Source organism: Pleurodeles waltl, chromosome 12 (assembly GCF_031143425.1).
Source record: "Pleurodeles waltl isolate 20211129_DDA chromosome 12, aPleWal1.hap1.20221129, whole genome shotgun sequence".
Taxonomy (NCBI): domain Eukaryota; kingdom Metazoa; phylum Chordata; class Amphibia; order Caudata; family Salamandridae; genus Pleurodeles; species Pleurodeles waltl.
The window spans coordinates 668,849,791-668,876,366 of NC_090451.1; the positions used below are offsets into that span (position 1 = coordinate 668,849,791).

General features: G+C 50.2%; 1 protein-coding gene across 3 annotated transcripts in view; it reads left to right on the forward strand.

Moving 5' to 3' along the window:
• CTSS (cathepsin S) overlaps positions 1 to 26,576 on the forward strand; it is a 95,301-nt gene that overhangs the window by 13,465 nt on the left and 55,260 nt on the right. For 2 of the 3 annotated variants that reach the window (XM_069218537.1, XM_069218535.1), the window contains exon 2: positions 19,224 to 19,350. In XM_069218537.1, coding sequence (XP_069074638.1) covers positions 19,225 to 19,350 — 126 coding nt within the window. In that variant the 5' untranslated portion in view covers position 19,224. Of the gene's footprint in view, positions 1 to 19,200; positions 19,351 to 26,576 lie in introns of all 3 variants that reach the window. The other variant, XM_069218536.1, reaches the window with a different exon arrangement.

Sequence of the window (26,576 nt, forward strand, 5' to 3'; positions counted from 1 at the left end):
TGTCTGTCATCCAGGTCGCTACTTCCTTCATGCCGTCGTGCAGTCTGGTCCTTGCTGATGTGGGGTTGTTGGTGAGGGATAAGATGAGCTGGGTGTCGTCGGCGTAGGATATGATGTCGAGTCCGTGTTTGCGTGCGATGTTTGCCAGGGGGGTCATGTAGATGTTGAATAGGGTGGGGCTGAGGGAGGATCCTTGGGGTATGCCGCAGATGATCTCCGTGGCTGCGGATCTGAAGGGGGGGAGGCGGACTCTCTGGGTCCTTCCGGAGAGGAAGGAGATGACCCATTCCAGGGCCTTGCCTCTGATGCCGGCGCTGCAGAGGCGGTCTATCAGGGTGCGGTGGCAGACCGTGTCGAAGGCTGCAGAGAGATCCAGGAGAATGAGGGCCACGGTTTCACCCTTGTCGGTCAGGGCTCGGATGTCGTCCGTGGCTGCGATGAAGGCGGTTTCGGTGCTGTGGTTGGCCCTGAATCCGAACTGAGTGGAGTCGAGGGAGTCGGAGGTTTCCAGGGCGGCGGTGAGTTGAGCATTGACGATTTTCTCAATCACTTTGGCGGGGAACGGTAGGAGGGAGATAGGCCGGAAGTTTTTGAGTTCGGTGGGGTCTGCTGTAGGTTTCTTTAAGAGGGCGTTTCTAGCAGGATTGCTACACCAGACATTCTGTACTACCAAGCTGCCTAACTCGTTCTGAATGACGGTGGTTTGAGGGTTTTGATGACCCAGTGTATGCAACGACGGGTGGATCATGAGCCACTTCAACCTCACGCATTTACTCTATAGTGACGCACGCCCAAACGTTCTGCTCTCCGCTACAAAAGTTGTGTTGACGATATGGGCAGATGTGCTCAAATCCATAGAATGGGCTAGCAAACTCACACTTGAGACTTCACTATGGTAGGGGAGTCGTCTTCCACAGTTTGTTGCCCTTTGCGGTTTCTCAGCCTGGGACACTATAGGCATCTCTATGTCCGCGGAGACCTCATGCGTGATTGATCACTGAAATCCTCCAATCAGAATATGACCCCCACCGATCCTAGTTTTTCTGCTAGTTCCAGCTTCGACACACCCTCCTGCCCTATATAGTCAGTGGAGGATATCCCTGAAAATTCGCCGCTTGGGGCCAAATTCCTCCTGATCAAAATGAAGGACCACAAACTTTCAGACATTTGCCATACGCTCCTCAACATGTCAAAATTTATCATGGAAACACAACATGGGCCCCTTGGAGGACGAGGACTAAATCAAGGCAGTCGCCAGCCCTAAGGAAGTGGAGACTGCATCCCAGTTTCACCAGACCCAACTCAAATTGCTGCATCGCCTGTACCTCCTCACCCGAGCTAGGCTGTTCAGGATGGGAATGATCCCTTTGAGCAAGTGTTTAAGATGCAACCACCCCAAGGGTGACTTAATGCATACATTCTGGCAATGCCCTACCCGCTCTACCTTTTGGGACCAGGTACTGCGATCTCTGGTTGGGATACTGGGTTGGGAAATTCCCAGGGACCCCAAGCAAACCCTATTACACGTCACAGAAGGAACCAAGGAGAATAGATATCCAAGGGCACTGCTTCGATTAGGGTAAGTGATTGCTAAAAGAGACAGAGCACAAGTGTGGAAAACCACAACGCCTTCTTTCGCCGCCAAATGGGCTAAGGGCATGGACCACTGCATGGGTCTAGAGCGTCCAATATATCTGGTGTGGGGGTGCCCAAAAAACACCTTACGATATGGAAGTGATGGGCTGACTTTAGAGGCATCACACTAGAGCCGTGCCCGCTGCGTCCCTGGTCCATGCACAGAGAACCTGAATCCCACAGAGGATAACTAGAGTTATTCACTGGGGACCGAAACAAAACAAGCAGGCTCTCTTGCATAAGAAAATGTAGCTCTAATGCGTTTGTATGCTATGACATGGCATAGCATACATTTCTTTATTTGTTGTCAGAATTTTGTACCAATTGTTCTGTGTACTGTACCAAATGTGGAAATGGTTTGGATAAAACGAAAATCAATAAAAAGTTTTACAAAAAAAAAAAAGAGCTGGACTTGGTTGAGACCAAGGTCAATCCGAAGACATTTTGGAGTAGGACAGCACAATAGGTCCCAGATACTCATCTGGCGCAGGTGGCGTCAGTGACCTTTGTCAATGTTCGAGGTGCCAATGGGAGCCGAAATGTGCCATAAATGTCCAGCATAAACCTCTTGTTAAGCTTTGACTGGCTGCAACAACGCCAATGGACCTGGTTATTCAGACTACGTAGGAATGATAGATGGAATCGGCTCCTTGGAGAAACATCAGCAAGATCCAGAGTACTACGATGCCCTCACAACTTTTCTAAAAGTGGCGGGAAGGGGCTGAGTCCCGTTTCGACTTTTTACATTTCATCTTCGAGTTACCAGAAGATTTTGACCTCGAGGAAGATCTGCCTCGGGAACGACTTTGGGAAATGGAGTGGGTGCACACTCTCAATTTTGACTTGGAGAGGGACCCAGGGGAGCTTTCCGGTGCATCCCTTTTACATTCCTTGCCCACTGGAAAAACATTCTGAAGAAAAATCTCTTTACATAGTGAAGAAAAGAGGAGCAGAGCTCCTGATCTGAGTCAGACGGCACAGAAAGAAAAAACAAGCATTTGCAATGCAATGGGTATCGCATTTGATTGAGTTAGAGCTATTGGCATTGTAAATTAAGAACTGGACTTTTTTGCCACCTACATTGTTTATATATGTATTTGATTGTTATACAAGTAGTAACCCTTGTAATTTTATCATGAATTCTTTTTAGAAAAAAATGAGGTAGACATAAAACTAAAGCTGTCTCTATGCCGGACCTTAAACTGTATGCCCTGCGGGTAGTCATGTTTGAAAAAACAGAGTCGATCTATTATTGTACACTGTGCACCACATGATCAACGCACAAAAACCGTATGCAGGGAGAAACATTCTGCCTCAAAATAAATGCCAGAGCATGATTTTGCTTTACTGTCTGTGTGCTATTTACTGGCATTTCAAAATCTCTGTGTCAAAAAATATAATGCAATTAAAGATATAAAATGTCTGGTTGTTACCATCACATTCCAGAGTATGTCCAAATTTAGACCGCAGATGTTGTTCAAATTACCATTTTAACTTCTTTGTTTGTTCTTGTTGTATACCAGTAAAAAGGATTGAAAATTGAACATACTAGAGGACAATGTATATTTCTACCTTCACACTTATGGCAGTGTAGGAATCTGTCACTGTATATACTATCACAAAGTGAGAGATAGTGTGCACAGAGTCCAAGGGTTCCCCTTAGAGGTTGATAGTGGCAAAATTAGATAACACTAATGTTCTATTTTGTGGTAGTGTGGTCGAGCAGTAGGCTTATCAGAGGATAGTGTTAAGCATTTGTTGTAAACACACAGGCAATAAATGAGGAACACACACTCAAAGACTTAACTCCAGGCCAATGGTTTTTATATAGAAAAATATTTTTCCTTAATTTATTTTAGAACCACAAGATTCAAGATTTGAGGTAAGTACATAAAATGCAAGGTACTTCACACAGGTAAGTATGGAACTTTGAATTATTACAGTACTATACACAGTTGAGGTTAAAATGGCAATAAGCTATTTTAAAAGTTGACACTGCAAAAATCAACAGTTCCTGGGGGAAGTAAGTTTGGTTAGGTTTCTCAGGTAAGTAAAGCACTTACACAGTCAGACTCCTGGGCATAGGCAGCTCACCACTGGGGGTTAAAGGCAACCCCAAAGTCACTGCACCAGCAACACAGGGCCGGTCAGGTGCAGAGGTCAAAGGAGGGCCCAAAACACATAGGCGCCTATGGAGAACAGGGGTGCTCCGGTTCTAGTCTGCTTACAGGTAAAGTACCTGCGTCCTCGGGGAGCAGACCAGGTGGGGTTTGTAGAACACTCGGGGGGAGCGGCACACACAAGCCCACAAAACACACCCTCAGCGGCACAGGGGCAGCCGGGTGCAGTAGGTAAAGTAGGCATCGGGTTTGCTCTAGAAAGCAATGGAGGGACCGGGGCTCACTTAGGCGATGCAGGCAGGGCACAGGGGGGCTTCTTGGGCCAGCCACCGACAGGGCTAGGATGAGGGCCGTCTGATGGTCACTCCTGCACTGGAAGGTGGTTCCTCTCAGCCCTGGGGGCTGTGGGTGCAGTGCTTGGTCCAGGCGTCGGGTTCCTTGTTACCAGGCAGTTGCGGTCAGGGGGATCCTCTCTGCAGGCGTCGCTGTGGGAGTGCAGGGGGCCGACTCAGGTTACTCAGGTTGTTGTAGTCGCCTGGGAGTCCTCTCTGCAGTGTTTGCTCTCTTGAACTCGAGCCTGGGATGTCGGGTGCAGAGTGGGAAGTCTCACGCTTCCGGTGGGAAGAGAGAATTATTTGAAAGTTGCTTTAAAGTTGCAAAGTTGTTTCAGTTTTTGAACAGTGTTCTCAGGAGTTTCTTGGTACTTCGGGGTCAGGGCAGTCCTTTGAGTCCTCAGAGGTTGCTGGTCCCTGTCAGATGCGTCACTGTGCAGGTTCTTTGAGTCTGGAGACAGGCCGGTATGGCTGGGGCCAAGTCAGTTGTCGTCTCCGTCTTCTCTGCGGGGCTTTCAGGTCAACAGTCCTTCTTGTTGTTGTAGGTTACAGGAATCTGATTTCCTGGGTTCAGGGTCGCCCCTAAATACAAAATGTAGGGGTGTGTTTAGGTCAGGGGGGCAGTAGCCAATGGCTACTGTCCTGGAGGGTGGCTACGCACTCTTTGTGCCTCCTCCCTAAGGGGAGGGGGCATATCCCTATTGGGGGAATCCTCCAAACTCAAGCTAGAGGATTTCTAAAGGCAGAGGTCACCTCAGCTCAGGGCACCTTAGGGGCTGTCCTGACTGGTGGGTGGTGACTCCTTGTTTTTCTCATTATCTCCTCCAGCCTTGCCGCCAAAAGTAGGGGCAGTTCCCGAAGGGGCAGGCATCTCAACTAGCTAGGATGCCCTGGGGTGCTGTAACAAAAGGCATGAGCCTTTGAGGCTCACCGCCAGGTGGTACAGTTCCTGCAGGGGGAGGTGAGAAGCACCTCAACCCAGTACAGGCTTTGTTCCTGGCCACAGAGTGACAAAGGCACTCTCCCCATGTGGCCAGAAACTCATCCGGTTGTGGCAATACAGTTCCTTGAAGTCGATAACTCCACCTGGGGCTATCACGGCGTCGTGAACAACAAAACCAAAAGTTCAGGCTGGCTTCGGCGTCGCCGGCCTGCAGCGGTGTCAGGAAGACCTACAAACAGTACCTTGGATTCACAGGGCGTCGTGATCCTCGCAGTGAGCTCCGGAGAGCGGCGTCGCTGGTGTCGGGTCCGGAGTCGGTGCAGGAGTCGTCGGGCCCTTGAAGTCACGCACCTCGGGGATCGAACTCCGGGCTGATGAAATCAGGTGCGCTGGCGGGGATGGCGTCGGGGCTGCGGTGCGAAGCAGGACGATGCGACGTACGGTGCCCACAGGTCACGGTGCAGGCAACGGCTCAGTGACGGCTTCCAGCGGCGTCGGTGAGACCAGGGCTGCGGTGTGAAGCGGGGCGGTGCAATGTGCGGTGTCCACAGGTCACGGTGCAGGCAGCGTCGTCGTCGTCGTTGCGGAAGCGCTGTCGTCTGTAGGCCCAAGCCAGCGGTGCGGGACGGGACGGTGCTTCGTGACCCTCATGAGCGGTGTCCACAGGCACGGTGCAGGCAAGAATGCCTGGTGACTACACTGGAGCCAAAGGTGCTGGCGTCGGTAGACCGGGGCTGCAGCGCGGGACGGGATGGTGCTTCGTGCTCCTCATGAGCAGTGTCCACAGGCCACGGTGCAGGCAGCGGCACTGGTGTCAGCAGGAGCGATGTCGTCGGGGATGTCCAGGCTGCGGTGTGAGCAGGTGACGCCGGAGTGCGGGGCCCACAGGTCGCGGTGCGAGCAGCGGCTCGGTGAAGTCTTCCGATGACAGCGTCGGTGAGACCAGGGTCGTGGTGCGAAGCGGGGCAATGCGACTCCGTGCGGCGGCGGCAGGTCACGGTGCAGGCCAGCGGCGTCGTTGGCAGCGTTGTGGTGGTTTCTCGTCTTGGACAGCACAAGACACACAGTTCCCAGTACTGCAGGTCGAGGAAACTAAAGTCTTTGGTGTCCCTGAGACTTCCAACAGGAGGCAAGCTCTACTCCAAGCCCTTGGAGAATTTTCTCAAGCAGGACCAACAGCAAAGTACACCTTTTACACTCTTTTCAGACAGAAGCAGCAACTCCAGGCCAGTCCAGCAAAGCAGCACAACAAAGGGACAGTACTCCTCCTTCAGCTCTTCTCCTGGGCAGAGGTTCCTCTTGATTCCAGAAAGATTCTAAAAGTCTGGGGTTTTGGGTCAGTTTCTTATACCCAGTTCTGCCTTTTAAGTTTGCAAACTTCAAAGCAAAGTCTCAAGTGTTTGCAAGAACCTTCCTTGTCCAGGTCAGGCCCCAGACACTCACCAGGGGGTCGGAGATGGCATTGTGTGAGGGCAGGCACAGTCCTTTCAGGTGTGAGTGACCACTCCTCCCCTCCCCTCCAGCACAGATGGCTAATCAAGGTATGCAGGCTACATCCGAGCCCCCTTTGTGTCACTGTCTAGAGGAGAGGTGTGAACAGCCCAACTGTCAAACTGACCCAGACAGGGAATCCACAAACAGGCAGAGTCACAGAATGGATTAAGCAAGAAAATGCCTACTTTCTAAAAGTGGCATTTTCAAACGCACAATCTTAAAATCAACTTTACTAAAAGATGTATTTTTAAATTGTGAGCTCAGAGACCCCAAACTCCACATGTCCGTCCGCTCCCAAAGGGAATCTACACTTTAATCAGATTTAAAGGTAGCCCCCATGTTAACCTATGAGAGGGACAGGCCTTGCAACAGTGAAAAACAAATTTAGCAATATTTCACTGTCAGAACATATAAACCACATTACTATATGTCCTACCTTAACCATACACTGCACCCTGCCCTTGGGGCTACATAGGCCCTACCTTAGGGGTGCCTTACATGTAAGAAAAGGGAAGGTTTAGGCCTGGAAAGTGGGTACACTTGCCAAGTCGAAGTTACCGTCAAAACTGCACACACAGACACTGCAGTGGCAGGTCTGAGACATGATTACAGAGCTACTTATGTGGGTGGCACAACCAGTGCTGCAGGCCCACTAGTAGCATTTGATTTACAGGCCCTGGGCACCTCTAGTGCACTTTACTAGAACCTTACCAGTAAATCAAATATGCCAATTATGGATAAACCAATCCACAGTACAATTTATATGGGGAGCACTTGCACTTTAGCACTGATTAGCAGTGGTAAACTGCGCAGAGACAATAAACCAACAAAAACAGAGTCCAAAACCAGGAGGTCAGAAGGCAAAAAGACAGGGGAGACACGCCAATAAGCTGCCAGGTCTAACACATGTCCTCTCCAGCTGAGAGTAGTGGGAACTACCCAACCCCTGGGGAGTCCTCCTCACTAAGGTGGAAGAACCTGGACAGACCATCAGCATTGGCACGTTCTGTGCCAGGGCGGTGTTCCACCATAAAGTCCATCCCCTGTAGGGAAATGGACCACCTCAACAGTTTTGGGTTCTCACCCCTCATCTGCATTAACCATCTGAGGGGCCTGTGGTCGGTCTGAATCCAGAAGTGAGACCCAAACAAGTAGGGTCTTAGCTTCTTCACTGCCCAGACCACGGCAAAAGCTTCCCTTTCAATTGCACTCCACCTCTGTTCCCTGGGGAGTAGTCTCCTGCTAAGGAAGACTACAGGCTGGTCTAGGCCCTCTTCATTTAGCTGTGAAAGTACTGCTCCCACACCATGCTCAGAAGCATCTGTCTGTACCACAAACTCCTTGGAGAAGTCAGGGGCCAGTAGCACGGGCGCCGTGCACATGGCTTCCTTCAGGGTGTCAAACGCGGTCTGGCACGCCTCAGTCCAGATCACCTGTCTAGGCTGCTTCTTAGAAGTCAGCTCTGTCAAGGGGGCAAAAATAGTGCCATATCCCTTGACAAACCTCCTGTAGTACCCGGTGAGGCCTAAGAAGGCTCTCACCTCTGTCTGGGTCTTGGGGGGTGCCCAAGCCAGAATGGCATCAATTTTGGGTTGTAGGGGTGCCACTCGGCCACTCCCTACCTGGTGTCCTAAGTACACCACGGACCCCTGCTCTATCTGGCACTTACTGGCCTTGATAGTGAGGCCTGTGGCTTGCAGTGCCTTCAACACTTCCCGGAGGTGGTGCAGGTGATCCTCCCAACTGGAGCTGAAAACAGCAATGTCGTCAAGGTAAGCGGCACTGAAGTTTTCAAGCCCTGCCAGGACCTGATTGACCAACCTCTGGAAGGTGGCAGGGACGTTCTTCAACCCGAAGGGCATGACACGGAACTGGAAGTGCCCCTCTGGTATTGAGAACGCTGACCTCTCCTTGGCCCCTTCAGTTAAGGCAATCTGCCAGTACCCAGACGTTAAATCAAACGTGCTGAGGAACTTGGCTGCCCCCAACCGGTCTATGAGCTCATCAGCTCTGGGGATGGGGTGGGCGTCTGTTTTGGTGACGGTATTGAGCCCCCGGTAGTCCACACAGAACCAAAGTTCTGGTGTGGCCACCAGGTGCAGCAGGCTTGGGTACCAGAACCAGTGGATTGGACCAAGGGCTGCCTGGAGCGCTCAATCACCCCTAGAGCCAACATCTTGGAAACCTCCTCCTTGATGCTGGCCTTCACTCTGTCAGCCAACCTGTAAACCTTGTTTTTCACAGGCAGGCTGTCCCCAGTGTCCACATCATGCATGCATCGATGGGTGGCCCCTGGAGTGAGTGAGAACATAGTGACAAAGTGTTCCAGTAACTGGCGACACTCACTCTGCTGTTCTAGAGTCAGAGAAGGGGAGAGGACCACACCTTCTACTGACCCATCCTGCTCCTTGCTAGACAGGAGGTCAGGGAGAGGTTCACTCTCCTCTTCTGTCCCATCATCTGTAGCCAGAAGTATGGTTAGCTCGGACCTCTCAAAGTGAGGTTTGAGGCGGTTTACATGTAGAACCCTCAAGGGGTTCCTAGGAGTCTTCAAGTCCACCAAGTAGGTGACGTCACTCTTGCGCTCCTTCACCTCAAATGGCCCTGACCACCTGTCTTGTAGAGCCCAAGGCTCTACGGGGGCCTTGACCCACACTTTTTGACCAGGCTGAAACTCAACCAGAGTGGTATTCTGGTCATACCAGTGTTTCATGTCCTCCTGGCTTGCCTCAAGGTTCTCTTGTGCAAGCTTCCTGAAGCGGGAGGTCTGGTTCCGGAAGGCCAGCATGTAACTAAATACATCCTGGGGTGGCTTTCTAGGAGCTTGCTCCCAGCCCTCTTTCACCAGACTCAGAGGTCCTCTGACCGGGTGCCCATACAACAGTTCAAAGGGGCTAAAGCCAACCCCCTTCTGTGGTACTTTCCGGTAGGCAAAGAGAAGGCATGGTAATAGGACGTCCCACTTACGCCTCATGGAGTCTGACAGACCCCCAATCATGCCTTTCAGGGTTCGGTTGAATCTCTCAACCAACCCATTACTTTGGGGGTGGTGAATTTGTAGTTCACCCCACATTCCTTCCACATGGCTTTTATTTACATGGACATAAAGTTGGTACCCCGGTCAGATACCACCTTCTTGGGTAAACCCACTTGGGTAAAGATCCCCATCAGTGCCCTGGCCACAACGGGCGCTGTCACTATCCTCAGATGGATAGCTACCGGGTACCGGGTGGCATGGTCCACCAAGACCAGGATGAACCTGTTGCCTAGGGCTGTCTTGGGGTCCAGAGCCCCCACTATGTCAATGCCCACACGCTCAAAAGGGGTGCTCATAACAGGAAAGGGTTGGAGGGGGGCCTTACATTTCCCTCCACTTATGCTACTTGCTTGGCAAGTCTGACAGGATCTGCAGAATGCATCAGAATGTTTTCTCATCTGGGGCCAATGAAAGTGGGTGACAAGCTTGTCAAAGGTCTTGCCTTGCCCCAAATATCCTGCCAGAGGCACAACATGAGCCAAACCCAGTAGGAAGGCTCTGAAGCGCTAGGGTACCACCAGCACACGGGCTGCCCCAGGCTCAGCAACCTTAGGCTCGCTGTACAGGAGATCCTTGTCCCAGTATATCAGGTGATCCTTGGGCTCAGCACCAGCTCCCTGGTCTTCGGCCTGCTGCCTAAGACCCATAAGAGTAGGGCACACCTTCTGCTCTGTGCAGAACTCCTCCCTGGTTGGACCCCCCTCTTGCTGCCAATGGGTCAGCTCATGTAGGTCTCCCAGTTCAGCCACTTGTTCCCCTGTAGGTGCCGGGGCTTCCCCCTCGAGGTCAGCCTCCTCCTGGACCGTGGGAACTTCTGGGGCGGGTTTCCCACACCCTTGCCCTTTCTCGTGGCAGTCACCTGGGCCATTGTTTCAGGCTCCAGGTCTGTCTGATCACCCTGATTGGCTGCCATGGACCGAGTAGTCACGCATGCCCACTCTGGCAACCCCAACATCCCCAAGTGCGACCTGAGCTCCACCTCCTTCCAGGCGGAAGTCTCCAGGTTGTTGCCCAGCAGACAGTCAACTGGCATGGTTGGACTCACAGCTAACCTCAAGGAGCCTGAGACCCCTCCCCACTCAAAGGGAACCTGCGCCACCTTACATAGGCGCTCTGAGCTGTCCACTACAACTACTTGGTGGAATACACCAGGGACTATGTGCTCTTCAGACACCAGCTGACACCGGACCGTGGTCACACTGGCTCCAGTATCTCTGAGAGCCTCTACCCTCTGCCCATTGACGGTCACCCACTGCCTGTATTTTTTAGTGTTATCAGGCATTCGGTTTCTCTGGACCATCTCACCGTCCCCTACTGAGACAAGGGTCATTTCTGTGGGATCCCCACACCCCCCTGGACCACCTCCTCCCCAAGAGCTACACTGGCCAACCCCTTGGACTGCCCACCGCTGGGTGGTGGTGTCCACTTGGGACACTTGGGATCTCCCTTCATGTGACCCTCCAGGTCACAAGCAAAGCACTTACGGTGCCCTGCCTCTGCAGGATTTCCTACAGAGGCCCATGGGTTCTTATCTCCTGGGGGGTGGGATTTCTTACCCGGGTTACTAGATTGGGGCCCTTTGGAAGACTCCTTTTGTTAACCTTTGTCCCCCCCACTCTGCTGCTGGGAACTCTGCCCACCTTTGGCAGAATCTCCTCCATATACCTTTTTGTGGACTCTGGTACTCACCCAGCAGTCCGCCTCCATTGCAAGCTTCCTGGGGTCAGTCAGCCTGCTATCAGTCAAGTGCTGGCGCAGCTCTGCAAAACACAGACTAGACAAGTGCTCCCACGAAATTAAGTTGTACAGCCCCTGAAAATCTGTCACATTACTTCCCTTCACCCAACCATCCAGTGCTCTGCAAAACGAATCTACGCACTCTAACCAGGTCTGGGACTCAGTTTTCTTAATCTGCCTAAACTGATCCCTGTACTTGTCAGGAGTGAGACCATACTGAGTGAGAAGGGCCTCCTTCATGTCAGCGTAGGTGAGGTTGTACCCCTTACCCAAAACTAGCAAAGTCTCCCTCCCCTCCTCTGTGAAGTGGTTCCACAATCCTGCTCCCCAATTCTTCTCAGGGACCCCATTCATGTGGATGGACGCCTCATATCGCTGAAACCACCTCTGTATGTCATCTCCCTTCTTGTACTCTCTCCCTATGTTTTTAGGAATGTGCACAATTCTGTCTGACTGCACTGAGGAATTGCTGCCACCATCCTGGCTGGACCTGTTCCTCACATCCAGCTCTTTTACTTTAAGCTCATGGTCCAAAAGCATCTTTCTTTCCTCCATGGCTCGCTGCTCCCTCTGAGCCTCCATTTTTAATCTCTCCAACTCAATCTGGTGCCTCCTGGCTTCTCTCCTGTCCTCCAGCTCCTCTGGAGTAAATCCTTTTGATCCACCACTGCTGCTTGGCGCAGGGGGTACCTCCCCGCCCCCGGCAGCTCCTGCACCCTCAGTACATCTTCCCTAGAATTTGTGACAGTAGACTCTCCATTTGGATCCTCAGACTGCCCACTGGCAGTTCTGGCTGCTACCCAGGCCCTCAGCACCTTCTGTAGCTCCTCCTTTTTGGTGAGGCCTCTGATCTGAACTTTGAGGTTTTTACAAACTGCCTTCAGTTCCTTCATGGAATAGGTTTCCAACCTATCCTCCTCAAAAACCAAATCCTGGGATGCAACTGAAGATGCTCTTGATTGAGACATGATATCGTTGGGGTTCACTTGAACTCAAGATCAAAAATAGGTCAAAGAGAAGGAAATCAAAAGCAAAAAAATTGTATGTGCCACGTAATGGTCTGCGATATGGTAGTAGTGTACACAAGTCACTGTAGGTCAAGTGCAAATGCAAGTCCTATCCTCACCGCTGACAACCAATGTTAGAAATGCGGTCTCTAGTTGGCAGTCGTTTTGCACCCTGTCCAAGTAGGGACCCTCACTCTAGTCAGGATAAGGGAGATACCCGCTCAGATAACCCCTGCTCACCCCCTTGGTAGCTTGGCACGAGCAGTCAGGCTTATCTCAGAAGCAATGTGTAAAACATTTGCACAAAACACACAGTAATAAAACACTACAAAAGGACACCACACCAGTTTTAGAAAAATAGCCAATATTTATCTTTATAAAACAAGACCAAATATGATAAAAAATCCAACATACAGTAATAAAAATATGAATGCTGCAAGATGTACTTAACAATACAGTTCCTTGAAGTCGATAACTCCACCTGGGGCTATCACGGTGTCGTGAACAACAAAGTCAAAAGTTCAGGCTGGCCTCGGTGTCGCGGGCCAGCTGCAGTGTCGGGAATACCCACAAACAGTACCTTGGATTCGCAGGGCGTCGTGATCCTCGCGGTGAGCACTGGAGAGCGGCTTCGCTGGCATCGGTTCCGGAGTCGTCGGGCCCTTCAAGTTACGCACCTCGGGGATCGAACTCCGGGCTGATGAAATCAGGTGCGCTGGCGGGGATGGCGTCGGGGCTGCGGTGCGAAGCGGGACAATGCGACGTACGGTGCCCACAGGTCACAGTGCAGGCAACAGCTCGGTGACGGCGTCCAGCGGCGTCGGTGAGACCAGGGCTGCGGTGTGAAGCAGGGCGGTGCAATGTGCGGTGTCCACAGGTCACGGTGCAGGCAGCGTCGTCGTCGTTGCGGAAGCACTGTCGTCTGTAGGCCCAAGCTAGCGGTGTGGGACGGGATGGTGCTTTGTGACCCTCACGAGCGGTGTCCACGGGCCACAGTGCAGGCAGCGGTGCCGATGTCAGCAGGAACGACGTCGTCGGGGATGCCGAGGCTGTGGTGTGAGCAGGTGACGCCCGAGTGTGGGGCCCACAGGTCACAGTGCGAGCAGCGGCTCGGTGAAGTCGTCCGATGACGGCGTCAGTGAGACCAGGGTCACGGTGCGAAGTGGGGCAATGCGACTCTGTGCGGCGGCGGCAGGACACTGTGCAGGCCAGCAGCGTCGTTGGCGGCATCGTAGTGTTTTCTCCTCTTGGACAGCACAAAACACACAGTTCCCAGTACTGCAGGTCGAGGACACTGAAGTCTTTGGTGTCCCTGAGACTTCCAACAGGAGGCAAGTTCTACTCCAAGCCCTTAGAGAATTTGCTCAAGCAGGACCAACAGCAAAGTACACCTTTTGCACTCTTTTCAGGCAGAAGCAGCAACTGCAGGCCAGTCCAGCAAAGCAGCACAGCAAAGGGACAGTACTCCTCTTTCAGCTCTTCTCCTGGGCAGAGGTTCCTCTTGATTCCAGAAAGATTCTAAACGTCTGGGGTTTTGGGTCTGCTTCTTATAACCAGTTCTGCCTTTGAAGTTTGCAAACTTCAAAGCAAAGTCTCAAGTGTGTGCAAGACCCTTCCTTGTACAGACCAGGCCCCAGACACTCACCAGGGGGTCGGAGACGGCATTGTGTGAGGGCAGACAAAGTCCTTTCAGGTGTGAGTGACCACTCCTCCCCTCCAGCACAGATGGCTAATCAAGGTATGCAGGCTACATCTCAGCCCCCTTTGTGTCACTGTCTAGAGGAGAGGTGTGAACAGCCCAACTGTCAGACTGACACAGACAGGGAATCCACAAACAGGCAGAGTCACAGAATGGATTAAGCAAGAAAATGCCTACTTTCTAAAAGTGGCATTCTCAAATGCACAATCTTCAAAATCAACTTTACTAAAAGATGTATTTTTAAATTGTGAACTCAGAGACCCCAAACTCCACATGTCCGTCCGCTCCCAAAGGGAAATCTACACTTTAATCAGATTTAAAGGTAGCCCCCATGTTAACCTATGCGAAGGGCAGGCCTTGCAACAGTGAAAAACGAATTTAGCAATATTTCACTTTCATGACATATAAAACACATTACTATATGCTCTACCTTAACCATACACTGCACCCTGCCCTTGGGGCTACCTAGGGCCCACCTTAGGGGTGCCTTACATTTACGAAAAGGGAAGGTTTAGGCCTGGCAAGTGGGTACACTTGCCAAGTCGAAGTTACAGTCAAAACTGCACACACAGACACTGCAGTAGCAGGTCTGAGACATGATTAAAGAGCTACTTATGTGGGTGGCACAACCAGTGCTGCAGGCCCACTAGTAGCATTTGATTTACAGGCCCTGTGCACCTCTAGTGCACTTTACTAGGGACTTACCAGTAAATCAAATATGCCAATTATGGATAAACCAATCCACAGTACAATTTATATGGGGAGCACTTGCACTTTAGCACTGATTAGCAGTGGTAAAGTGCGCAGAGACAATAAACCAGCAAAAACAGAGTCCAAAACCAGGAGGTCAGAGGGCAAAAAGACAGGGGAGACAAGCCAAAAAGCTGCCAGGTCTAACAGTGTGCATTTATTGTGCTGAGAAGTTTGATACCAAACTTCCCAAATTTCAGTGTAGCCCTTATGGAACTGTGGAGTTCGTAAGTGACAGACTCCCAGACCATATACTCTTTATGGCTACCCTGCACTTACAATGTCTAAGGTTTTGCTTAGACACTGTAGGGGCATAGTGCTCATGCACTTATGCCCTGACCTGTGGTATAGTGCACCCTGCCTTAGGTTTGTAAGGCCTGCTAGAGGGGTGACTTAGCTATGCCACAGGCAGTGAGAGGTGGGCATGGCACTCTGAGGGTAGTGCCATGTCGACTTAGTCATTTTCTCCCCACCAGCACACACAAGCTGTGAGGCAGTGTACATGGGCTGAGTGAGGGGTTCCCAGGGTGGCATAAGGCATGCTGCAGCCCTTAGAGACCTTCCCTGGCCACAGGGCCCTTGGTACCAGGGGTATCATTTACAAGGAACTTATCTGTGTGCCAGGGCTGTGCGAATTGTGGGAACAAAGGAACAGTTTAGGGAAAGAACACTGGTGCTGGGGCCTGGTTAGCAGGGTCCCAGCACACTTTCAATTATAACTGGCATCAACAAAAGGCAAGAAGTCAGGGGGTAACCATGCCAAGGAAGGCATTTCCTTACACGCAGGATATAGAACTCGGCGGAAATCTAAATCCCATTATGTTCGATTTTGTTTTTAGATTTCGGTAGATAGGCTTTCAGTCACCGTTGCGATTTAGTAACCCATACGCCAAGTTCTAAATCAGGCCCTTAGTCACATTTTTGGAGTTTGAATTCGTCCAGCCTGGCAAGGCTGCAGGCAACAGATGAAGAGGGATCCGCAATTCCAGAAACCTTTGACCACAAGGTTTCACTGAATTGGATTTACTGCTGTGGGGCCGAAAGTAGCATCCCGTCAGTTCTCAGAGCAAAACTTTGGTAATATTTTTTTAAGTCTCAGGTTTTAAGAAACGTCAGGAGGAAAACACTGTGGTTCCAGCCACCAAGAGTTCAGGACCTTTAGGGGCAATACTTTTGGATCCATACTCACCTCAGCACAGGCCACAGGACCAGCTGGAACCGGTCAGCTAGGAATGCAGGAAAGGCGTTTTGGAGCTTGTTGTGACCCTGAAGCCCAAACAAGAGATTTCCCATATGACCCTTGAAATCCACCTCTTTGCCCTAGGTACAAGATGAACACAAAAAGATAATGGAAGGAATGCTGAACATTGTCAAACACTCACCCCCAGCAACAGTTCTGGGTTAAATGTATTGTTTTTTTGCTCACCATGCCACCCTAGTTTGGACCAGCCATATGTAAATCAGACTTGACCCATTCCAGCCCGAACCGCCAGGCCAGGTCCTCCATGGGCCAGAAACAAGCCTCCTGGTTTCGGGGTATCTCCCCTCATCAGTCAGGCTAGCTTGAATTCAGTGGCACATTGAGCACATGATCCACGTTTGGGCATACCCTTCCCACTTAGGGCAACTATAGAAACACAAAAAGGTGATGGATGGAATGCTGAACATTGTCAAAAACACATCCCCAGTCACAGATCTGGCTTAACTCGAACATTGTTTTTCTCACCATGCCACCCCAGTTTGGACCCCATCATATGCAAATCAGTCTTGACCCTGCTCCCCATGAGAACAGTACAGCCCGAGCAGCCAGGTCTTCCCTGGCCTAGAAACAAGAATCCTGGGACCGGTTTCAAGGTATAACTCCTCATCAGCCAGGCCAGCTTAAAACCAGTGGCACAGTGAGCACGGGACCTACGTCTGGGCATACCCTTCCCATTTACGGCAACTATAGCAACACAAAAAGATGGTGGACGGAATGAGGAACATTGTCAAACACTTCCCCCAAGTCCCTGATCTGGGTTAAATCCATAGCTTTTTTTTCTCCCCATGCCACTCCAGTTTGGACCCAGCCATATACAAATCAGTTTTGACCCTGATCCCCATGGGAACAGTCCAGCCTGAACTGCCAGGCCAGGTCCTAACTGGACCGATTTCGGGGTATCACCCCTCATCAGCCAGGCTAGCTTGAATTCAAAGGCACAGTGAGCACGGGACCCACGTCTGGGCTTCAAGGCTTGTCTTAGGTCACAGACAGTAGGTGTAGTCCTCTGCTGTTCTTCCAAAGGCCCAGATATGATCTGAGGAGTGGACTGGTGATGCCACATTTACGCCCAGTGCCAGCCTGTTGGTGGGAAAACTCTTGCCTACTCCATAACCAACTGGGCAAAGGTTCCCTGGGGTGATCCGACATACTTATGCAGCACATTCTGTATATTTTAGTATAAACTATCCCACAATGCCAACTACCCCACTCTCTAATTAACTCCAAAAAGGCAAAAACACTCTCTCCCGGGTCAGAGCTACCTGTGCCCACCCAAAGGTGTGGCTATGATTACAGGCAAACCCTCCTTTGTGGACATTCCAAACTAGTTCTGGACCAGCCATCACCCCCTTCACCAGGATTGGAGCCAAGCAGACTAGGAAAACAAAGGGAGGCAAGCCGAGGTGCGAGCTACATCTGCAAGAGACAAGTTAGGCACACTCTGAGGTTCAGGCTGGGGCTGGCACAACCCTACAGGCCATCCTGCTCAAGGAAGAAAAACATCTCCCTACACCCTAACCTTTTGTCCCCTGTCAGAGAACTGAACACGTAACACCACAGGAGAGCCATTAACAGTCAGATGATACTGGGCACTGGCACAAAAGTACATTTGGCTTAGGCAGGAAAATAACAACTTTTTAAAAGTGCCATTTTTGAAAATAGTAATATAAAATCTGACTTTACCATTAAGTTGGATTGTAAATTACTATTAAAATAAGTAATTTTTCTAGCTGCTCCCAAAATGAAATTAAGCATTATACGTTGTTATAATGTAACACATTGTAACTACAGTGAAAAACAACCTTGTAGGTTTTTCAATGTTAGGACATGACATGAAAAACATTAAATATATATCTCTACTTTTTAGATACCAGGCACCCAGCCCTCTGGCATCTTAGAGGTGACATACATTTAGTAAAAAAAAAAGGATTAGACCTGGCAAAAGATTTATTTTGGCTGGTCAAAATGAAAGTTCACACTCTGCACTACAAGCTGAAGACAGGTCTGAGTCATGTTTCACATGGCTACTTTAGTGGGTAGCACAATGAGTACTCCACCCCCGTAGCATTTAGTTTACATTCCTTAGGTACATGTAGTGCCATATACTAGGTGTTTATCAGTAAATCAATGTGCTAATTAGGTGTATACCAATGTACTGATGTTTCGAAGTGAGAGGACAAGTACTCTGCCTCTGGTTTGCAGCTGTAAAGTGAACAAAATCCTATGTCCAGCAAAAGCAGCTCAACAAAAGGAGGCAGAAATCAGGGGAATACCATGCAAAAGATGGTCATCATCACCTCAGGTCCACTCCAGCAGAGGCAGCAAGAAACAACAGCCCCATGGGAGTTTTCATTGCTCATACAGAAAAACTGTAAAGTCCATATCTTGTATGGGGAAGGACCACATCAACAGTTTAGGATTCTCACTATGAATTTACATTATCCATCTGAGGGTCTGGTGGTCTGTCTGAACCAGGAAATGAGTCCCAAACAGGTGTGTTACCAGTTTCTTCAGTGCACAAACTACTACAAATGCCTCCCTCTCAAATCCATTTCACATTTGCTCTCTGGGAAGTAACCTCCTCCTGGTAAAGGCTGCAGGTTAGTCCAAGCAGTCATCATTCAGCTGTGAAAGAACAGCCTCAATAACATGCTCTGAAGCATCTGTCTGGACAAGAAACTCTTTTGAGACGTCAGGTACCCTGAGTACTCGTGATGTACACATAGCTTCCTTCATGGTGTCAAATGCTTATTGGGATGCCTCTATCCAAATCACCTTTTTGGGCAGCTTCTTGGAAAGCAGCTTTGTCAAGGGGTAAATAATGATACCATATCTCTTGACAAATCTTTTGTAGCGCCAGTGAGGTCTAAGAAGGCCCTCATCTTAGTTTGGGTCATGGGGCCCCCAAGCCAGGATGGTTTGGGTCTTGGGCCGGAAAGGTTGCGCATGGTCTCAACCAAATTGGTGGCCCAAGTCCATACAGCCCTACTGACATTTTATGATAGCCCACTTTACATATTTCAATTATCTCCCTAGCCACATCATATCAGTACACCCCACAATAAAGCAGTTTAAGAACTAACATTATACATTTTCCTTACATTTTCTATGTTGTTGTTTGCTTTGAAATTAATTAGTCAGAGATTGTTCTCTATGGTTGATATGTTGTGGTCTTGTGCTGACAGTGTTCTCCTTCTCTGGGCACCAGGATGAAGATATTGATCTGCACTGCACTAGCTTTTGTATCAGTTGCTGCAATGTCGCAACCGGATCCCACTCTTGATCACCACTGGGAGCTGTGGACAAAAGCCTACGAGAAGCAGTACAACAATGAGGTATAAGCGCAGCTGGCTCACACACCCTCATGAGACATCCCATCTTCACCACAACCATCCCACTATGTTCCGCAACCACCAGTAAAACACAATGCATTCCTGGACTGTTGCTTGCTCACAATAATAACCTTATCCCTTCACACTAACCTGTTGCACTGGGCTCATCTATCACATCTAGCCATCTGGTGTGTGTACTTGACTTTACAACTACTAGCAGAACGCTACATGAACAACAAGGAAATGGAAGCTTTGTCTACAGATCACATGTTACAAGCACACCAGTTCGAAGAGTGCTTAGTCCACCAAAACCATCAGCCACCCACCTGCTGAATAATGTTGTGTCCACAACTCATTCATCACCACCACTTGGAGCATTCATGTGCACCTATCTGATGAGTGGTGCCTCATTCATACCAAGCATTTCCCACAAGGAAACCAACACAATATGGTGACTAGGTCACTACAACCCATCTCTTCCCACTGCTGAAAGAACAGGTCCCGGTTACAGGCTTACTGTCTTGGAGAAACATATTCCTTGAACAAAATGTACGTAGTATTGTTATATTTAAATTGATGTCTTTCTTCAATTGCCAACCATCAATGAGGGGTCACTTTGGTGATGGTATGTGGGTATTCGGCCTTCTTTTGCATAGGTCCTTGTTTAGTCAGTAATTGCTAATGGTTACCACTGGTGCCCAAAGGTCTTAGGTATTTTTGTACCCAAATTAAATCACCAAGTTACTCTCTTAATATACTTCACTCGCGTTATGTAGCAGGGCGAGTTGTCACGCCATACTCCAAGAGGTGGTTGAGGGTTTGTAACACGGGTATTTTATTATATGAGCAATTACACAAAATAAATTCAATGTCTATAAAGAAGTACGTGTTGAAAAATTAAAAAAAAAATGTTTTCATGAACAAGTGGCGCTTAAATAGCAAAGCATTCTGCAGTATTGGCAATGTCCAATATTAGGAAGGATATGGATATTCTATATTAAGAAGGATGTGGATATTCTATATTAAAAAGGATGTGAATATGCTATATTATGAAGGATGTGGATATTCTATATTATGAAGGATGAGGATATTCTTGCAATTCCTTATGAAACGTTGAGTTTATTAGCTCTCTTTACTACATCCTTGTAATAAGGCAGGAAGAGACATACAAGTTACTTACCTTCGGTAACGAAATATCTGGTAGAGACATATTCTAGTTGCAGATTCCTTACCATAGAATTTCCCCCAGGAGTCAGACTGGATCTGGAGATTTTTCTTCGAGCAATACCCGTGAGCATCGGTCGACTCCAAGGGCGTCGCTGGCGTCGTAGTCACTGTGATGATGTTGGGATGAGTACATAGACACCGCCTCAGTGCAGTGACGTCAGTTTCTTTTAACTACTTTCCACGCTAAAGCGCAGAGCCGCTAAGAACACTGAGATTGGTGCGCCAGAGCGGAGGACTTGAAGGGAGAAATCCCTGTCCCTAGAAATCAGTTCGCAAGCGGGGAGGATGGGTGGGTCGGTAAGGAATCTGCGACTAGAATATGTCTCTACCAGATATTTCGTTACTGAAGGTAAGTAACTTGTACATCTGATGGAGACTTCTAGTTGCAGATACCCAAGCAATGCCATCCTCAGTGGTGGGCTGCGAACCAAGATCATACTAGGAAGTCCTGCAGGAGTGAACAACCAAAGTAGCCGTCCCGATGGACCTGACTGTCCAGGCAATAGTGTTTAGCAAACGTGTGCGGGGACGCCCATGTAGCTGCCTGGCAGATAACCAGGACAGGAACTCCGCGTGCTAACGCAGTGGAAGCAGCAGTTGCTCTGATGGAATGAGCACGCCCTGAGGGGGTTGCTTCTTGGCTAAAGCGTAGCACATCTTGATGCAAAGAAGTAACCATTGAGAAATGGTACATTTTTGTACTACCTTCCCTTTCTTTGCACCCATACACCAGACAAAGAGTTGATCGTCCACCCGGAAATCTTTAGTACTATTAAGATAGAACGCCAACTTTCTTTTTGGGTCCAGACAGAGGAGTCCCTCCTCCTCATGGGAAGGATGTGGGGGTGCATAGAAAGTAGGCGGGGTGATGGACTGGCCTACATGAAAAGGTGTAACCACCTTTGAAAGGAAGGAGGCCTTAGTGTGCAACACCACTTTGTCAGGGTGCACAGATAAGTATGGAGGCTTGGACCAAAGAGCCTGAAGCTCACTTACCCTGCGAGCAGAGGTGATGGCACAAGAAAGACAGTTTTGAAGTTGCAGAGCCGTAAAGGACAATGGTGCATCGGCTCAAAGGGAGTACATATTAAATAAGTAAGGACAACATTGAGGTCCCACTGAGGCATGATAAATGGAGCAGGAGGAAATAAATGGGTGAGACCTTTTAGGAATCTACTCACAATAGGAGATTTAAAGAGTGAGGGCTGATCAGTTAACCCAAGAAAGGCAATAATGGCCAATAAATACCCTTTATGGGTGCCCAAAGCAGGGCCCTGCTAGGCCAAAGAAGGAATGAACAAAAGAACCTCAGATAGAGGGGCAGAGAGGGGTTCAACAGATTTGTTGGTGCACCATGCCACGGAAGTTATGCCAACGACAGGCGTATACCGTGTTGGTGGAGGGACGCCTGGCTGCCAAGATAACATCACAGACTTCGGGTTGAAGATCAAAAGTTGTCAACTGTCGCCGCTCATTCATTACGCATCAAGTCGGAGATTGGACAGATTCGCGTGGAGAACCGACCACTGCTGCTGTGACAGAAGATCCGCCCGAAGAGGCAGTCTGTGTGGAGGATTGATGGCCATACTCAATAGCCCTGGATACCATACTCTCTGTACCCAGTCGGAAGCCACCAAGATGACTTGGGCCCGGTCGTTCCTGACCTTCTTGAGAACTCTGGGCAGAAGTGGTATAGGCGGAAAGGAGGCTGGAGTCCCACTCGAGACGAAAAGCGTCTCTGAGCGAGTAAAGCCTTGAAAACTCCAGCACAAAAATTTCTGTCATTGCGCGTTCTCTGCGGAGGCGAACAGATCTAACCAAGGCTCTCCCCACTGCTGAAAGAGATCTTGCGCCACCTCCAGATGGAGACGCCATTCGTGATCGGCTGTGCATCGACGGCTGAGTTTGTCTGCTCTGGCGTTGAGAGAACCTGCCAGATGTTGAACCACCTGGGGAATGGCCTGATGTTCCAGCCACGTCCAGAGACGTAGTGCCTCTTGACAAAGGGTCCAGGACCCTACTCCGCCCTGTTTGTTGTAGTACCACATGGCGGTAGTATTGCCTGTGAACACGCACTACTTTCCCTTTGAGAGAGGGAAGAAATGCTTTCAATGCAAGCCTGATCGCCCAGAGCTCCAGAAGATTGATATGGAGCCCAGACTCCGCCGGTGACCAGAGGCCTCTGATCTCCGCCTCTCCCATGTGGCCACTCCAACCCTGAAGTGACGCATCTGTCACTTTAGATAGATCTGGCTGGGGAAGGGAACTGCTGTGTACCCAATGCAGATTTGAAAGCCATCACTGCAGGTCTTTTGTAGTGCCCTTTGAGATCTGGACCATGTCGGAGAGATTCCCCTGATGCTGTTCCCACTGGAACTTCAAGTCCCACTGCAGAGCCTGCATATGCCATCTGCCATGTGTCACTAGCTGGATGCAGGAGACCATGAGGCCCAGCAGCCTCTGAGTCAGTCTCACCGAAACCCGAGACAGATGCTGAAAGATCGGAATCATAGCCTGAATATCTTGGAATCACTTTTCGGGAGGGTAAGGTCGAAACTGCACTGTGTCCAGATCAGCACAGATGAAAGGAAGCGTCTGAGAGGGAGTCAGGTGTGACTTCGGCACGTTTATAGTGAACGCCAGTGTGTGCAGGAGGTTCGCCGTAATCTGAAGGTGGGAGACGACTTTCTGGGGCGAGTCCGCCTTCAACAGCCAGTCGTTGAGGTAGGGAAAGACTGAGACCCCTAACCTGCGCAGATGAGCTGCAACCATCATCATCACTTTCGTGAACACCTAAGGGGCGATGGTAAGGCTGAAGGGGAGCACGGTAAACTGAAAGTGCTCATGACCTACCACAAATCGTAGGTAACGTATGTGGGCAGGCAGAATGGGGATGTGGAAATGAGCGTCCTGCAAGTCCAACGCTACCATCCAGTCTCCTGGGTCTAAGGCAGACAGAACATGAGCCAGGGTGAGCATTTTGAACTTCTCCTTCTTGGGGAAGTAGTTGAGGTCCCGAAGGTCTAGGATAGGACATAAGCCCTTGTCCTTTTTCGGCACCAGAAAGTAGTGGGCATAACAACCACAACCTACTTCTGGCACAGGGACCTTCTCTATAGCTCCCTTGGCCAAGAGAGACGCGACTTCCTGGCGGAGAAGTGCCAAATGATCCTCCGGGAGTTGGCTGTGTGATGGAGGCATGGCTGGTGGGGCAGATTCGAAAGGGAGGGAGCAGCCCTTTTGAACGATTTGCAAAACCCACCTGTCCGTAGTCATGGATTCCCAGTGGGACAGGTGATGGTGAATCCTGCCGCCAACTGGATGGGAGTGAGGGTACGGACTAGGAGGGTTTGGAGGCTGCAGCAGGGGCAGAGGTGGACTGGGCAGACCTCTGGTTCCCTGTCCCACGTCCACGTGGAATTTCGCGTCCCCGGCCAAGCAGCGGCTGAACAGCATGGGTGGCACAGTGGTTGGGCGAGGGATGCGACAGGGAGCCCCTTCCGTGGCCATGATAGGGGCGAAAAGCAGACTGCGTGGGCGAGGGGCAGAGGAAAGACCAAGTGACTGAGCAGTATCTCGGGAATCCTTGAATCTCTCCAAGGCGGAGACGGCAGCCATCAAAGGGCATGTCGATGAGAGACTGTTGGACATCCCCAGAAAAAAACAGAAGTACGCAACCAGGCGTGGCGTCTTAAGGCCACTGTTGTAGCAACCGATCTCCCCAGAGAGTCGGTCATGTCCAGCCCACATCGTATTGTGAACTTAGCCGCATCTCTCCCATTGTTGATAGCTTGGAAGACAATAACATGGGCATCCTCCGGTATCTGCGGCAGGACTTGTGCAACCGTATCCCAAGGAGAGTGGGTATAGTGGCCCAAAAGGCATGCAGTGTTCACGGACTGCAGCGTGAGACTGGAGGAAGAAAACAACTTTTTCCCAAAATGTTCCAGCCTTTTTGATTCCCTATCCAGGGGTGCCGAAGGGAATGCACCTGAAGAAGAGGAAGCTTGGATGACCAGACTCTCAGGCATGGGGTGTTGGTACAGGATTTTAGGGTCGTTCGGCGCGGGCTGGTGGCGGCATGCGATAGTCCTATTCACAGGAGCCCCTGTGTTGGGTTTGGATCAAGTACCCAAAAGACATCCGTGAGGGCTTCATTGAAAGGTAAAAGGGGCTCAGATGTGGAAGACCCTGGCTGAAGCACCTCTGTCAGGAGGTTGGACCTGACTTCTACAGTAAGTAGCACAAGGCCATGGACCTCAGCCACCCTACTGACCACCATACCATAAGTCGCTCCCTCTGCCGTAGATATGGTAGGAGACAGCATGCCAGCGTCTGGAGAAGTGTCCAGGTCACTGGCGTTGCCCAATTCCTGTGCCCAGTCCAAAGATGGGTCATCCTGGTATTCGTAAGGGTCCAGGGACCCCTCCAATCCTTCCCCAAATTCGTACCCTTAGGAAAAAGGGTCCAAATCTGACCTGGGGTGAATAGGCCCCATTGAAGACAAAGGCGGCATCGACCGATGCCGCTCCGACTCCGAGTCGTCGGGCTAAGGATCGGGTCGACGTCGATAGTGGGCACTACTGACGTCAGGAGTGTCGACAATCGACCCGGCACCAGGGAAGGTCTCAGTGGTGTGACTGGCGTGGATACGGAGAGGACCTCTGTGGCCGGAGCCAAATCCGCCGGCACAGAACCTCAAACGAACCTCTTGCACCAGAAGGCGCCGTATCGGGGGTCGGACCTCCCAAAGATGAGGCGCATGGCCTCAAAGAATTCCTTAAGTTGGGCAGGGGTCGCTCCGGCTCCCGGAAACTCAGGGAAGCATGGAGCAGACCCAGAAGCAGGCTTTGAAGATGGAGGCCTTGAACATCGACGCCCCTTCCGTGTCGCGTCAGCCGAGCGACGGGGCGAAGTCGAAGTGCGATAAGACTGCTTCGACTTCTTCTTCTTACCTGCACCAAAAGATTTTGAGGAAGACGAGTAGTGATGGTCTCGAGACCTTCCTCTTGAGCGAGATCACGACCTACGTGGAGTTGAGTGTCGGGTCGCCATGAGCTTGAGGGACCGCTCCCTCAAGGCCTTCAGGTGCATGGCCCAGTACTCGGAGCACAACTTCAGGTCGTGGTCACGCTAGAGACACCACAGAAAAACCTGATGCGGATCCGTCACCGACATCATGCGATGACAGTCCTCGCACGGCTTGAACCCGATCTTCGGGGACATCCCCGATGCACAAAAAGCACACTAAAAAACTCGACAAAACAGTCGAAATCGGGCAAAAAGAGACCAGGGTAGCTCTCTCTGGATCACCACGTGACGTGGAAAGAAAAGAACTGACGTCACTGCGCTGAGGGGGCACCTATGTACTACTCCCGACGTCATCACAGCGACTACGACGCCAACAACGCCCACGGAGTTGACCCACGCCACCTACCGACGCGCAAGGGTATTGCTCAAAGAAAAATCTCCGGATCTAGTCTGACGCCTGGGGGAAATTCTAAGGTAAGAAATCTGCAGCTAGAAGTCTCTATCAGATAGCATGATATATTAAAGCATTCTGACTTATCAATATTCTTTCAGCAGCCTCTAAGTCTGTCAAGAAAAATCAGGGGGCGTGAGACACAGTGGTTGCAAATCCAGTAAAAACAGCCCAGAAATTCTAGACTCAAAATTTCACAACACAAAGTAAATAGTGATCTCTGTAAAATTCATGCAAATGTTTATAAAGTGCATTGTGGGATGCCAGTTGGGCAGTTCACAAACTATGTGGGTCTAGTTAGAAGAGCTACCAGTGGGCCAATGGTTGGTATTTTCAACACAACTCAGTTCAGTGTGAGACCAATTGACAGGAAGAATACTGCGGTCAAATTTGGGCTTGTACTCACAAGATATCTACTTTGGGTAGACAAACTTCAAGCTCCTGTAACTCTAAATGTACTATTCACTGTAAAGATTTTCAGATGGTGGGGGTGCACATGAATCGATAGTCCTTAATGGAC